This window comes from Epinephelus moara, chromosome 20 (genome assembly GCF_006386435.1).
Source record: "Epinephelus moara isolate mb chromosome 20, YSFRI_EMoa_1.0, whole genome shotgun sequence".
In the NCBI taxonomy this organism is placed as follows: Eukaryota; Metazoa; Chordata; class Actinopteri; order Perciformes; family Serranidae; genus Epinephelus; species Epinephelus moara.
The window spans coordinates 4755268-4772438 of NC_065525.1; the positions used below are offsets into that span (position 1 = coordinate 4755268).

At 40.3% G+C, this 17171-nt stretch overlaps 1 protein-coding gene across 1 annotated transcript in view; it reads right to left on the reverse strand.

Annotated features, from left to right (window-relative positions):
- lrp5 (low density lipoprotein receptor-related protein 5) overlaps nucleotides 1-17171 on the reverse strand; it is a 116763-nt gene that overhangs the window by 32574 nt on the left and 67018 nt on the right. The window contains exons 12-13 of the mRNA XM_050072198.1: nucleotides 1345-1561; nucleotides 1057-1210 (exon numbers count right to left, since the gene is read on the reverse strand). Coding sequence (XP_049928155.1) covers nucleotides 1057-1210; nucleotides 1345-1561 — 371 coding nt within the window. The remainder of the gene's footprint in view (nucleotides 1-1056; nucleotides 1211-1344; nucleotides 1562-17171) is intronic.

The window sequence follows — 17171 nt, forward strand, 5'->3', positions numbered from 1 at the left end:
AACAGAAGTGATGGTGTTTGGTCTCAATGGCTCTTGTGGACCTCCCCCCTGTTGACTTGGGCCCCTTGGCATATTATGTGAAGCCAACAGTTTCAAACTTGGGTTTTAAGATGGACAGTGATTTTAAATTGGATCGGCAGATTGGTGCAGTAGCTAAGTCCAGCTTTTTTCATCTTAGGCAGCTGGCAAAGGTTAAGCACTTTCTTGCACAACAGCACTTTGAAACAATAATCCATGCCTTCATCACATCTCCGCTGGATTACGGTAACGCACTTTATTTTGGAGTCAGCCAGTCCTCCCTCGCACGTCTCCAGTTGGTTCAAAATGCTGCTGCTCGTCTCTTAGCTGAAGCACGTAAGAGGGATCACATAACTCCCATTCTGGCCTCCCTCCACTGGCTGCCTGTGCACTTTAGAGTTCAATAAGATTCTTTCATTTGTTTTTAAATCTTAAAATGGTCTCGCCCCGCCTAACCTCTCTGAGCTGCTCCATCCCTACGCTCCTGCTCGGTGCCTCAGGTCAGCTGATCAGCTGCTCCTGGAGGTACCGAGGTCCAAGTGGAAGCTCAGAGGGGATAGAGCTTTTTCTGTTGCTGCTCCCAAACTTTGGAACGACCTACCTTTGCGCATCAGACAAGCCCCCTCACTGTCCATTTTTAAAACTCGTCTTAAAACCCATTTTATTCCTTGTTTTATGTCTGATGTTTTTATGTTTATGTACAGCACTGTTTTTAAAGTACTCTATAAAAAAAGTTGAGTTGAGTTGAGAGTTATCTGTCTATTCTACTTTTTTAACATTCATATTCTTCATATATACTTGTATATCTTTGAGATATGTTGCTTTGTTAACTGTGCTGTATCATTTACCTGATGTTTTGTACATGTTCACCTTGTCAACTTAAAAACAAAAAATCAGTCATATCAGCAGAAATTAGCATGTTGGCCGATTCCGATATTTCATTTTAAACCCATTATCGGCCAATACGGATGACGTGTCGATATTATTGTGCATCCCCACTTTTTTTTAGTTCTACTGCAGGTTGACAGGTAGGCGTACCTGTTGGTGAAGAGCAGGAAGGCCTCAGGCACCACACAAGTCTGCAGGTCTGAGAGAAGCTCCATCCCCATGGGACAGGCACAGCTGACAGCCTGTCGACACCAGAAACACAGATGGCTGCATCCGCCATTATCCACCGCACAGCCGTTTGTCCCTGGACACAGATCGAAGGAGGGAAACAAGATAAAAGACGTAAGATGTAAAATGTTTTACATATTTTTCTTATTTTAATTTTTGCTCCACGTTTTACTGTTGTTTTGAAATTAGCTGAAAACCTGTCCTTCTTACCGTATGTCTCTGTCACTTTAGTGGCCTTCAGCCCCATTAAATCCGGCAGCTGATCGATGATGATCTCTCGTACAGCCGTAGCTTTGTGGACCCTCTCAATGCTGCGTCTTTGCCAGTCAGTCCAGTAGATGTAATCACCAAGCAGAGTAAAACCAAAGATATGAGGCAGCTTGTCCTCCAGCAGAGTCTGTCTGTTACTGCCATCCACGTTGATCACCTGAGACAGGAACAGATAGAGGAGACAGGAAAACTTTCAGAGCTTTTCCAAGGCAAAGCCAACTCATTCTTACAGCCTTACATTCTTCGTGGTCAAAATACTGCGATCCACGAAATACAAAAATATTTAAGGGTTAGACTTTACAATTGTAGGAGAATAAAAAGACTGAAAGTTGAAACATTTCCACTAATGTCCCAAAAAACTTGTGTGTCATAAGCACCAAATCTACCAGCTCCATGGCTGTTATTCTGTAGCTGACCCTGACCTTTGACCTCCCAGAGGAGGGATCCATGTCCATCCAGGGAGCAATAGAAGAGCACATACAAAGAAGGGATAAAGAAGCTTGGGAAGAGGTGGAAGAGGAAAGAAGAGCTGGAGGAAACAGGATGGAGTGAGATACTGACTGCTGAAGCAAAAGGCAAAAAATGGGACTGTCCACAGGAAGTTATGTCTACCAAAATAGCTGACATCTACAGTGCGGGACAAAATAATGGAAACACCAGCTGAAAAGTGATTTTCAGCAAGAAGGGGAATTCCACCCATTTTAACATTACCATATTACTCTCTCTGCCAGGAGAGCCTTACAGTACAGTACTGTGATGACCAGCATAAAGTTCAACCTGACAGGCTCATCTGCGTCAGGTCACAAAAAGCATACAGAAGTGGCCCTGGTCTTTATCAGTACAGTAAAATGTGACTGTGATGCGAAGACCTGAACTTGATTATCTGGAAACAAATTGAGTTTGTTGTAATGTCTCCATCTGAATGGAAAGTCAGGAGGACCGAGAGGGTGCCACCATTTACAGAGCTGTGAGAGAGCTCAATCCACTGCAACTTACAGCAACACAAAATTAGACAAAACACAAGAAAACCACCTCACCACTTTGACAACACAGACATGACATTTAAATAAAACACTGCAAATAAGCTAAACACAAGCAGATATAGATATTCACCAATTTGACAACACATCTGTGGCATGAAGACATTTCTGCAGAAACAGAAAACAACACCAGAGAAGTTTCCTGGGAAAACAAAAAGCTTACAGACTGGAGCTGAATCGATCACTCACTTAATCAATTCAGGGCGGCAGTAGCTCAGTCCATAGGGACTGGAGGGTTGTTGGTTCAAATCTCCGTGCAGACCAAAAATGGAGTGTGGACTAGTAGCTGGAGAGGCACCAGTTCACCTCCTGGGCACACCAAGGTGCCCTTGACCAACAAGGTGCCATTCACCAACAAGGTGCCCTTGATCAAGGGGACCTGTCCAAGGCAGCCCCCTCACTCTGATGTCTCTCCAGTTTAATGCATGTATAGGTCCTGTTTGTGCATGTGTGTGTATTGTATGTCTGGCCTGTGTGTACATGACAACAGACTGAAAAAAATTGAAAACTGAAAACTGCCGATTCCGCTTTTTGCAAAATCCAATTATCTTTCTTTTTAACAACTGTAATTGACAGCATACCCAAACATATTTTAAACATTTGTTCAAAGCCAATGGAAACTTGACTTGAAATAGTAAAAATACATATATGCTATCAAAGATGAGAGTCTTATTAAGCATCCACAAAAATCTCAGAAAAAAAATTTTCATTTCTATAAGAAGACCTAGTTCAAAAACAGCTCACTGGGCTGCTCAAACTAGCACTCGATTGACAGCTCCCTTTAGGCTCAAGTACCTGCATTTTCCTTTTAATCATTTGCTGCCACAGAGTAAGATACCGAATCTATCACATGGACCCTACTTGGTAAGAAAGCTAACTAGATTAGCATTCTCCATTCATTAACATGAAATAATTAGCATTAGCATTTCTATGTGCATCTTTTGAGCTGATAATCAACTACCCAAGCAGTCTGCTCTTAACTAATCAGCTAACTAGCAGACCTGGGTAGACGACCCATACTTGTGTTTTTATTGAGTTATACCTCCTGGACTAAGTGTTTATGCATCTTCCATGCACTTACATGAAATGGTTTGCATTAACTTTGCTCATCTACACGTTTAAGATACTTATCAGCTCAATAGTTACAGATTTGTGTGGTATAGGCCTACTGCAGTCTGCTAGTTGGCTTAACGCAGTAGCTTTCAAACCATGTGCTGCATGCACTTACAACTGTTAAGCACAGGTTGCAGCAGCTAATAATAATACTATTTGAAAATTCGAAACAGAAATGGTCAGAAGAAATTTCGTGTAAACCAAAACTGAGGATGCATAGTCTAATTAAGCATATGTACCGCTCGGAGCACTATGTCACCCTTAACCTGAACAGAGCTCAGATGTCTGTCTGTGCCCAGTTATGATGTGGTATCCTGCCTCTGGCAGTGGAGACTGGACACCTTCAGAAAATTTCACTTTTGTGATCTGGGAGAGATTGAAAATGAGATACACTTTCTGTTCTACTATCCATTTTATCACAATCTCAGATATAAGCTTTCCTTAAATTGTCTGCAGAATTTCCTGATTTGTTTTCCATGACTGATGAATGTAGACGTGAGTTTCTGTCTATAGACAAAGTGTTTCAGTTAGCTCGTTTTGTGTCAAATGCTTAGGCATTTTAAAGATATGGTTCGTACCCGGAGTTGGAAATTAACACCAGCCACCAGCCAAATGCTGGTAAAATATGCAGGTGGCTGCTAGATTTTCTTCACTCACTGGCCACAAAATCAATGGTAATCTATTGGGTGGCTGGTAGATTTTGGAATCCATCAGCAACAGAGGCAGGTTGACAAAAAAGATAATTTCTAACCTTGTTTGTACCATGAAATTATTGCTCTTGCTAATAATGCTTTGTAGTGTAATGTAAGTTTATGTGGGCTCGGCATCTTTTTTTATATGAGAGTTAAATAAAAGATCTGAATCTGAATCATTAAGTGTCAGTTACTGTCTGTGCTGCTGTTTGCAACATGAACTGTGATAAATGTGATGGACACAAGATCAGCTGCATCTGAGACTGTCCCGTTGGTCACCGGTCATGGCCGATCAAGCTGAAAATCAGCTGATTCCAGTCACCAGCAGATCAATTGGTCCATTTCTCATTTTCTTTGACTTACATTACAGTAAATGGATCTTTGAGTTTTGAAGTGTTAGACGGTAAAAACAAGACATTTGAAGACTATACTTTAGGCTTTAGAAAACTGTAAGAGACATTTTTTACTATTTTCTGAAGATCAATTTGATTCAATTCAATTTCATATATAAAGCTCATTATCACAAATCACAATTTGCCCTGAGGGCTTTATAGTATAGACATCCCTCTGTCTTTGGACCCTCACAGTGGATAAGGAAAAACTCCCCTAAAAAAAAAAAAAAAACTTTAACAGGGAAAAAATGGTAGAAACCTCAGGAAGAGCAACTGCGAAGGGATCCCTCTTCCAGCAAAGTTTAACAGACAAAAATCATAAAGAAAATAGTTTGTAGTTGAAGCCCTGCTGACAACACAATAAGCTAACAATGTTTATTTATGATTCAGATATAAGCCGCTAACTAATTAGTTGTATGTTACTACTGTTTCTGTATTGAGCATAAAACCAACAAGCACGTCTTTATTGTGGTCTGTTCCACAACCACATACTTTGTTAAAGGAAACTTTAATATCAGTTGATAGCTGAAGGTGCAAGGTGGCCGAATAAAACGAGGAAAGGATGAAAGCTGCTCTGAGTGAAAGTTCCATGTAAGTTAGAGATTCTTGTTATATCGTCATTTACACGAAACAGAAACAGATGGAGAGACAATATTTAGTCCACTGCAAATGTCCATGCTGATTACACACAACACTAATACACACATAAATTAAAACTCACTATTTCTCAGTACCTGTCTGTCAGTTTTGTGTGTGTGTGTGTGTGTGTGTGTGTGTGTCACAAGGCATCTATTACTAGACCGATGAAAACTGATACAGGCAGCCCTGCCAACAACCCCCCCGCTGTGTGTGTGTGGTTGTGTGTGTGCATGTTTCTACGAGCAGAAAGTGAGAGCTGCAATTGACAAGGCTGCAATTAGAACTTGTGTCCAGCCCTCCTCCTCACCGCCTGTGCTATTACTGGACTGGCGTCGACTGAAATAGACATACGCTTTTATTTTAGACACACTCCAGTCATCTGCAGCCTGCGTGAGGGTGTGTGTGTGTTTGTCTGTGTGTGTCACACGCTGCCTGAAATTCTTCAGAGTGCCATGCCAGAGATTTCACAAATGGGAGGAATTCTGTTGGACAGTTTGTGACAATGCTTGGCAATAGTTTAGTGCAGATTAGATTAAGATGCTAACCTTAAAAAGCACAGGGAAGGAGAAACTGATTCCCACACATGGTTAAAACATGGCCCAGTCTGTGAAATGTAACTGCTATCCGTGTGTATTTATTTTTCTTGCTGTGGTCTGGGTCACACAGTGTGAGTACTGGAGGGTATAAGGCCATGTTCAGACTCACAATAAAACTGCACAGAGGGCTCTGGCAGCAAGGCAACATCATCCAGCAGAGCAGTGTGTGTGCCAATCAAATGCATGCAAGCACACATTTCCAGTAGATTACATTGTAACATGATCCGTGTTATTCTACTGTTTACCTTGTGATCATAGAGACAGCGGATTAAAATGATTATCTTCACATGAACATGTGCAGCTTGTGAAAACACATTTTCCTCCAGAGACAGTAACTACTATCTATCAATAAACCAAGCGTGGTTTAGGACTTCTAAATCCTCACCCAAATTTCCAGCGCGTTCAGTGAATCAAGTAAGTCAGCTGTATTGTTCATTGACAGATGATCCTTTGGTTGGAGAAACAATCGCCCAATCAGAGCTTTGTTGACAGGATTAAGAAAGGGGACGTCATCTGCTTTACTGCCTGGCTACATTCATGAAAAACAGAGACAGAGCTAGAAAAGTGCAGATCTCCACCAACTAATTGTATTTCAGCTGCCCGAGCTGATCTCCACCACTCCAGACAATTCTTGTAATTCCAGCAAACACGGTGCAGTGCGTTTCAGAGGATACAATAAAATTATGAGGATGAATGTATTTTTAATAACTTAAGGACAGCCCCAAATCTTTGACTTACTTTGTCTGTAGGCTACAGAATGACAAAGTAACATTAACAACAATAAACACAATTTCAGCAAAGAAAGAACGAAACAAAGAAAGAAACCATTTAAATACATAGCCTAATTACTTACTTATGGCAGAAGCACAAATATCAAGGAAAAATGACCTTATCAACACATCAGGCAGGCAAAACACTCCGCTTCTTAAACACTCAGTGGATCATAACATACCGGGTACGGAAGTAATCTGCAGATGCTCCGCTTCCAAATGAGACCAAACTCTTCTACTGCTGTTAGTTTTTGAGCCACAACAAAGACAAAAATGCAACAGCAACAAACGGTAAGGATTGTTGTTTTTAGACAAGATTTCCAGAAAACTTGAGGAGTGATGAGTCTACAGTCAATGGCAGTGTGAAACAGTCAATAAAACAGTTTTGTTTTTTTTTAAAACTGTGAATCACCGCAACCACGAGATGTCCTTTAGCATACAGTCGTACATCTGCACACGAAATATTAGGCTGATTGGTCCGATAGTTTGTGAGATTAGCTGCAGACAGACAGAAACACACACATGGCCTCTAGACTACAGCCAGTTATAGCGTATTTCCATGTCAGAAATGTTCACCTCTGTATAACTCAAGCAGACTCTAGAGGAATTCCACAACAGTGAAAGTGACTCTACTGGGTGACTTGCCAAGACATTAAACCTGTGCTGAAAACGGATGATGACAGAGAATTTGACCCAGGAATTGCTTAATGTTTGTAAATCCTTTGGTTTTTCTGAAACTGCATTAGCACATTGCTGTAGCCTGTAACAGAGTCATGCACCGGGTCAGGTACCCAACGGATAACCCACAAAAAGCTGTGTAACAGGTAAAAATATGTATATTTATAAATTTACAGGTACAGGCATGGGTAAAAATGAACTACACGTGGTCGGGCAGCGGGTGAGAACAAAAACATTTTTTTTTATTTTTCAGAATAAAACAAATAAAAAAGATGTGAAGTTTATGTGTAATATTTGATATCTAAATCACTATTATTAAGCCGCAATTAATGTTCCTTTGAAAGTCAGTGACACAAGTACAACTGTTGGTCCTGTTGTCACATTTCAAGACACCCAAGGAGGATCCTTCTGAGGTTTTATATGTCGGTGGAGGGATTATGCTAAAAAGTTTCCTAACCTGGCAGTGATTGCGCAGAATGTATTCGAGCGCAGCCAGCGAAAAAGACTTTTCCTCCACTAGATTTGTAATTCAAGAACGGAGAACCCAGCTTAATATAGGTGACTGTAGCCTGTGTGTGTTTAATCACGGGTGTGGGTCGGGTCACGGGACTTTTATTAAGAGGTGCAGGCGGGTGCAGCTTTGACTTAGACATAATGACTGGTAACAGGCTGGTTCTGGTGGTGAACTTTAGGGGTATGGGTGGGTGCGGGTTTTCAGAAATGGACCCATGCAGGACTCTGGCCTGAAAGGCTTTGGGTGCCAGTGTGGCGGTGTCTTTCAACATTCATTCATTTTCCACTTATCCTGGTGCAGGGTCACAGGGGGGCTGGAGCCTATCCCAGCTGACAATGGGCGAAGGGCAGGGTACACCCTGAACAGGTCGCCAAACTGTCACAGGACTCACACACAGAGACAATTAACCTAACCTGCATGTCTTTGGGCTGGGGGAGGACCTGGGGAAAACCCACACTGACACAGGGAGAACATGCAAACTCCACACAGAAGGGCCCTGAACCAGGATTCACCCTGGCACTCCCTTTCTGTGAGGCAACAGTGCTAACCACTGCACCACTGTGCACCCCCAACATGTTTTTCAAATTGTAGTTGCTTCCATTTAAGTTTCCATAACGTTTTAATCTTCCATTGTGGTCCCACTTTCCAGACAAAAACACTGTGTGGCCTGCAGCCTTCACTTCTCTTGTTGTGAAATCAAAGGAAACCTTACTCCACCACAGTTTACCAGGCTTTTCTTTACAGACTATCCTTCTGTTTTAAAAAAAAAACTGCCAACCATATCTTTTAATAAACGAAAACGTTTTCTGAATTTAATTTTCAATCCCTCTTTTTTGTGGATGACTGTTTCTAAGCAAAACATTACATGTACATGCTCTGGGGTTTTACCTCTAATACTGTTCATCATATTCAAAAACCAACATCAATGATGTGCTAATAATATGGATTTGTAGGAGGTGCATATGATACAACAGCTGGCTTAATAAGAATGTATTTCCATATGATATATATATATGTATGTATACATATATATATGGTTCAGATTGCAGAGCCTCTGTGATGTTATATGTATGTATACATATATATATATATACACACACATATATATATCATGCTTAACAGCTGTATGCAAAATTTAAAAAAAAACATGATAATGTTTACAGAGTCCAAAATTAACTTTTTTTGACTCTTTTTGTATCACATATACATTTGTTTCAGTACATTTCATTGAGATAATAAACTATTATGTTTAATTGAAACTTAAAGAAGAGGCTGGAGCAAAATTTGAATCAAAATTATTATTGAGCAACAATCCCCACAGCCTCAGTATGTAGGACTTTGACTGTTAAAGTTACAAACATAAGGAGTGAGTTGTTATCTGCTTCTGTGACAATATAATTAAGAGTCTGCTGTCTCAGTTCAGATTGCAGAGCCTCTGTGATGTTTTTCATTACCTTCATAATTATGGGCGCAACTCATCATCCTCAACTCAAAACGGAAGCTAGCAGCAGGCAGTTGGCAAGTGATAGTTTAGCAGCTCAGCTGATGTCGTGAACGGTAAACAGTGCAGCAAACCTCAGAGAGCTTCAGACTGTCAGTGTCATAGCACATAAAACATATCTGTAGTGTGAGTGTGTATGTGTCTGTGCGTTTGTGTGTCTGACAGCAGAGCAGTGCTCCCCTAAAGGACACCAAAAGGTGGCAGAGAATCAGCATATTCCATGATTATTTTAGTACAAACATTTACCCACTTGTGTGGCAGATAGCTTTGCAAGATTTACTCACCAAACGGATTATCTACCCGCATTTGGATCTTGGCGGGTGTTCATTTGGAACTCTGGAAATGTGTTCCTTTGTAAGGCATTACATCAGTTTCACAAAATTTCACACATGTAAACTAAATTCTCCATAAATGATTTTGTTAATTGGAACGATGAATTTTGTAAAGATATGCTGTATGATATGATTTCATAGTCACCATATGATTCCATTAAATGACAATGCACAATAATATTGAATTAAAGCCCAGCCTTAATTGCTTTCTTTTTGAAATAAGAAAACAGCTCCAAAGCAATGTTTCCAACAGAATTTAAGTCTAAATGCCTGTTTCCACCAAGCAGTACAGTATGGTACGGTTCAGTTCAGTTCAGTTCAGAGCACATTTTTTTCAGCCCCACTGTGAAAAGTTGTGGATGGTACCAATGGCACCGTTCCTTACTATCCCCATGTTTGGTCAACCCTCTGTTGGGGTACCTAGCACACAGATCTGGTACTAAAAAATGGAGCTGTGAACACTGCAGTCTGTTGATTGATCAATAGAGGACAGTCACTCTGCTCAGGGCTGAGTTGTGGCTGGTTTGAGGCACATGTAACCACTGTTCATACCGTGCCAAGTTTTACATAAATAAGTTAACTTTAACTATGAAATGAAAGGATGTTTTGCTGCCTCTCGCAGCAGCTGTAGACTGAGAAAAAAATAATTTCAATTGACTGGGTCAACTGCCAGCAACTTTTAAGGTGGAACGTTTAATAGTAATGTTGCATGAGTTGACAATTTGAATCCATGAGGACACCTTAAATTTCAATGACAACTCAATGACCATTCCAGTAGTTTTTATTGTATTGTTTTTCTTGTCCTCTTAAGTAGTGAGTGGATCTTCAAGTGTTAAAAAATATATACTAACTTTGCCTAGATTATGTGAACTGCATATATATTAATCCTCACTTGGACAAAAAAAAGGGTCGCGGAGCATTGTATCTGTGGGTTACAGCAATACTAAACCACTACGCTTGCCTGAGAGGGACTAGATGCACAAACTCGCTATTTTTAAATATCCCATCGACAGAGACTCTCACTGCAGCCTGTTCTATTTTGTTCTAAAAATGTTGGCGTGCAACCCCGTTTTGTGGACAATAATCGAGGTGCAGACTTGCCTCTGTGTCACCGGTGATGAGGAAATACAATGAGTGCTGGACAGAACCGTTAAGGTGGACCTGGAATGATAACGTTAAGTTTCACTTTCAGTGCGCCTGATGATCTGCTGCTCCACCTGTGCCAAGAGTGTGCACTGCGCTCCGATTATGGTGGTTACTTCTTTGTATCTTTTACTTATTCAGTCTCACTTTCAAACTCGGTGCAGACTAATTTGGAATGATGTTTAAGCGCTGCTTTGGCGGAGATGGATGGTATTTTGTTGTGGCACGTCAAAGCATTTCATTGGCTAAGAGGCTTACATTAGCCTGGTCAACTGGGCATTGTTTTTCCATTGCTGCTGATTGAAGATGGAGCCAACACTGTCAGCAGTAGTACTATTCTGTCAGTTTTTTTGTGAATGTGTGATTTTTGTTCACACCTTATTTAATAGCTATTATTATAGTTATTTACTGTTATCTCATTTATTTATCTTTGCCTGCCCACACTCACCCTTTTCCCACATGCATTGTCACACTCATACACACACACACACACACACACACACACACACACACATAAAACACAACACCAGAACGACATTTTGCTCTCCTGTTCGATGGTCAATCGCCCTGTCCTGTATCCGCTGTTTTGTCTGGTCTGTACTGTCTTGTCAATGTTCTGTCTTTTGTCTTGCAATTAATTCAAAAATAAAAATAAAATAAATAACTAAAAAATTACAACAAAGAAGCTGGAGCCAACAAATACCCGGGACTACTGTAGAGTCGTTTGACCCGGGTGTGAATGCTGATTGTAACCTTTCCCACTACAAACAAAAGCAGAATGTTAGCGGGTGCTAGCCGTTTTTTGTTTTTTGTTGTTTTCTTTTTGGTGCAGTGGGAAAGAGGCTTTAGTAATGCTAAAGGAGATGAAAAGGAAGAGAGAAGTAGAAAGGAACAGTAAGGAGAGCAATGAGAACAAACAGTTTCAGTAGAGCATGGACACCAACAGACACTGACTCATCTGTCCACACACACGCACGCACGCACACACGTACACACACACACACACACACACACACACACACACAAGAAGTGCTCGATTGGGGGTTAAACTCTACTTTGAGGAAACAACTACAGAGACCATTTTAGCCTTCAAACCAGAGCCAAACACAACTCTAAATACACTCTGATGTACTTCCACAAAAAACAAAAGGCACTGACTGTAAAGAAGGATGAGTGTGATAACAACCGGAATGGTTTGATTTAATGTTTTCATCAAGTATTAACTCTGTATTTGTGTTGCTAAGAACCTACAAAAATATCTAAAACAAAAACATGCTGACTTCGAGTGAGTGTTGTTGCTGTGATGAGGAGCAGAGTATCCAGCTATCTGTTTAGTGAATACTCATTTAAATATCCATTCAGAGGGTGGGGGTGAGCAAACAGAAAATAAACCATTCACTTTGATGGGCCTCTGATCCAAGGGAGGTTCCTGACCCCTCCACAAAAAACCTATTCATTTATCACTGCGACACAATTAGACATGGCCATCCCAGTGAAAAGATGGCAAAGAGACTCCCTTTCTCTGCCCTCTCCTCCTCTCTTGCTTGCTCTTTCTCTGCACTGGCTTTTTCAGGAAGAATTATGCACTGGGAGTGTGATTTTTTTCCCCCGTCTTTTTTCATTTTGGGTGTGAGAACGTCTCATTTCTTGATGGACATGGGGGGAAAAAAGGACAAAAAGACAGAATGAGAGCAAACAGAAAAGTAACAAAGGTCTCATCGGACACGCAGGGAGAAGTCAGACCGTCGCAGGACAGTTCACATACGCTCACACACACGGATATTCTCTGATAAACATAATGAAACACAGGATGAATGGGATCCTGGGGAAAACAGGAGGGTCACAGTGTTTCACCTAGAACCCCAAAGCCTAACATCGACCAAGGATTCACTGAAACCTTTGACTGCTTACTGTGTGTCCATATGTGAAACTCCAGTCCGCCTCAACTCATTCACTATTATTTCAATTCTAAAGGATCACCTGACGGTAGCAGTAATAAACTACATCATTTCAACTCTGGGAGGCTTACAGAGAAGTTATGAAGGGTTGCAATAAACGATTATTTCAACTACCCTTTAGAGTTGCTGATTAGTTGTTTAATCTACAAAATGTGAGAAAACTGTTTAAAACAGTCCAAACCCTCACACAAGAGGAGCAAAAACCAGAGAATGTTTATCATCATTTTCTAAATAACTTATGTAACTGATTAACCGATTCATCAATATAAATTAATTGCCAAATCATTAACAGCACTAAACTGACGAATGCATCTTTCTGAGCAAGATTCTGCTTCAATCATACTGCGCAATGTGATACTTATTCATCAGAAAATTACTTCTCCCATTTTCACCAAACACATAACCTACCAAATGTTATTCAAAAGTTTTTAGATGAATTTCTTTGGAGAGGAATGGATGTATTTTGAGATTTTCCCACCAGGGTTCCCATGGTAACAAGAGGTCTACATGTAATGTTGCTATGGAGACAATGAGCACTGATTTTTGGCCCTAATTTCTTTTGTTTGGCAGAATAATCTTAACTCAAGGTCAACTTACTGGCTTTTTCCACAGCTCTCCTTTCTTTCATTTGAATGTGAATCTGCATCATAAAAAAATATGCTACATTAGCTACTTGTAGTTCCTGTTTGTACTGTAACCATGGAAACAGACAGCTATTCCTGGATTACTTTGATGCTGACAACAACATCTGAACATGGTTCTGAGGCAAGATCGTAAGGCATGAGGAGCACTGATGTTTATATGATTTCATTTAACAGCAATGGACATCAAAAGCCCCTTTTACACTGCCAGATTTTTCGCAAATGTTGGGCCGTTCTGCCAGCAAGCTGCGAGCGTTTAAATACACAGAGGCAGAATGGCGAGTTGATCCGAAGTGCCCAATTTTCCGCCTCGTAGGTCATACTGGCAGAACCCTTTTAGTTTAAAAAGACCGAGGTGGCCTTCCGCAACGGGAGGGGCTGTTGAAGACTTGTGGGAGGAGCTGTTGATGACGCCGCACGTGCGACCCACTGGAGGTGGATAAACAGGAAACAGCTGATAGCAGGAATGAGCAGCTAGTAGCAAGAGGGAAACACAAACCTGACAGACATTGTAAAGATGAGCAACTGGGGAGACAAGGAATTGCGCACCCTCCTTGCCCTCACAAACGAAGAGGCCATTAACCGTCAGATGACGGGGACGGTGAAGAATGGACAGATTTACGAGAGAATCTCCACCTCACTAGCGCTGCCTGACTAGCGCTGCCTGACTAGCCGTGGCTTCCCTCCCGCGTCACTGTTTACGTTAGTCAAAAAACTAATACACCCTGACAGGACTTTTTTTGTGAGCAGGAGAGATCAATGGATATGCTTTTGATTTTACACTTGAGATTTCACTGAATTAATTTTTGTTGCTTCATCCTACATTTTCTGTTTTCTGGTATTTGGGGATCAAATTTACTGTGAAGGATGTGCTTCCTATGATTGTATTCCTCCAGAAGTATAATGTTTTCCTCCTCTGACCAGTATGCTATCTTGTCTTCTTTTCTTCTGACATTTTTTCACTATCTAACTATAGGCCAACTTTGTGTTGTGTCATACTTAAGGAGAAATCTTAAGGTGTTTTGTGCAACAGGTCCCTGAGTCTTGTCTGTATGCTCTCTTAACATAAACATAACGTTCATTAATAAAACACATTATAAAAATAATTTATGTCTATGGTCAGGGTCTTAAACTAGCTATACACTTCTGATTGTTAAATTGGAAACACTATTAAAAAAAATGGAAAGTGTGGTGAATAATTTCGACTTTGGGGTAAGCAACAGTTAAATCAGAATACACATACAGTATGCAATGTTTTGCAGAATGTTGGCGTTTACTACTGTTGCCAGACAGGCTACTTTGCCGGCAACATTCTTTAGGTTAGCACTTGTTAATTTCTTGCTTACCCATAAATTCAGTGGCCCTCGTTTACGAAACAAAGATAAGACAGAAAACTGAGCATGCCATCAGCTGAGCATTTATCAATGTGGACGTGAGCAGAGACTACAACCAAATCTCAGGTGTCAACTGTTCACAAATTTGAGTCAGCATAGACTTGCTGGGTGCCATAGTAAATTTGGCTGAGTTGGAGAATTGTTATTAAACCATATGCTGACAGGCAACTAAGAATTTACAGCAACATAAATCACTTAATCACTTAAAATCGCCTGGCTCTGTGAGACTGGCTGCAGGCTTCATGAGGGCTGAACACCAGTGTTTTTTTAAACACTGAAAACAATTTTTATCAGTTACCGTTAAAACATTATCGAAACGTTGATCATAAATGCCTCTGTGCATGTTGGTAGCTCACACGCCATCTATAGGGGCCCACGCCACAGTGTCTCGCACTAGTATAAACAAAGCCTAACTCAGTATACAGAGGAGAATGGCAACAACCACTGCCTTGTCCAGCAAAACTGTGCAGCTCTCATTTTCTGTTTGTGGCTGTAGTTGCTGTGGAGTTTACATCGTGTAAAATTTACTTTCCCTTGAGTAAAATCTTTTATTCTATATTCTACCTACTTGGCTGCTACTGCTGCGACAAAGAATTATAAACTGAGGAACACTTTTCACTCAGCTATGATGCCACTGCCTGTAAAGTTGTAGCTTATATCACATATAGTATAAGAACAGGTGTATTCGATCTAGCTTCTCACACTGAGGAAACTTTTGTTATTCCTAATCGAAATGTGTTCATTTCAAAATGTGGCAATATCTGAGAATTTTCTATTTGGTATTTTATTAACAGGACAAATGAAAATATCACACAGATGTTTTTATTCCACCAACACTGAAATTAATAAAATAGGAATCAAAAATATTTAGCCCCTTAGCTGGTAACATATTAGTTACATGACACTGATCCTAAACTGCGCTGGTCTGTGGTCAGAACACACACATCCATGGCACACACCCAAAAACACACAGTGCTATCTGTTTTCTAGATAAGCAAACAGAGAAAGTAAAGACACCCTCTGAGTGTTTACTTATGTGTGTGGGTGTTTCATAATGGAGGAATTTTTCAGGAATGTGCAACCTGAGACTAACCAATGTGTGACAGATGATACACTCGAGTCATCCAAGAAGAAAACTGGTTGATAATAATAACAGCCCATTGAGTTCCAACTGCCGTTGGCCGCAAGTTAATCTTTTTCACCACCAATAACCTTTAAATGCTTTTTTTCTTTTTCTCTTTCTGTTTTTTGAAAGGGATGATACAATTTAACATAGTTCCATTGGCATTATGAAACTGATGTGTTGCACAGAGAGTTTATAGCTATTGCTAATTTTCAACTCTTATCCCTATTTGGGCTTTTAAATATAGGCCTACGTTATTAAAAATGCACAGTTTTAAACATCATAAAACCACAATATAATATAAACATGGAAGGCACAATAAAATACATATACCACAATCCACATACTACAATACACATACCACAGTACACACCATACACACCACTATGCATCAATGCACTTACACTAATAGCCCTTAGAAGTTTGAGCGAAAGTAGCTAAGAGTGGGTACAGCTCTGGTTTGCTTTTAGCCAGCACTTGACCTTTGCTGTTAAGGATTTTCAATCTGTAATCAGTTTGATTTCAGTTGGTATTGTGTTCCAGACTTGACAGCCCTTTATGGAAAAAGCAGGTTGTCTAAATTTAGCTTTACAATATGGTATTTTGCAATTGCCATTGACACTGCTCGTAACGCTATTACAGTCTTGTCTTTGAATAAATCTGGAAAGAGGCTCTGGCCTCCACGACATTCCCCCATCCGAGCACTTTACATTTTCAATAAAATATTAATCTTCAATTTCTGTGGTAAATTTTGGTCTACAGCCAAACTGCTGCAGATGAAGGAGTTGACTGGTGTCTTGACGGTGTACTAGTTGCTTTGCCATGACCTTCTCAAGTACCTTTGAGAGGACCAGAAGAACAGATATAAGGCGGTAGTTATTAGGGTAGGGAATCTCTCTGTGATAGACGATTCGATACGTATCTAGATACACGGGTTACGATACGATTCAAAAACGATATATTTTTAATACAGAACGATTCGATACAGTGTAGGAACGTTACGATTCAATACGATTCGATACAGTGTAGGAACGTTACGATTCAATACGATTTGATAGAATTCTATGGTTAACATTTGTTGATGTAGACATTAATCATATATTATAAAATAAAGAAGCCAATTCTATAAAAGTGACATTCTTACAGTATTTTCAAATTTGTAAAAGACCACATCCCCAAGCATTGTTGCTGTATGGCACTGGCAAAAATAAAATAAAAAGACAAACAACAACAAAATCACA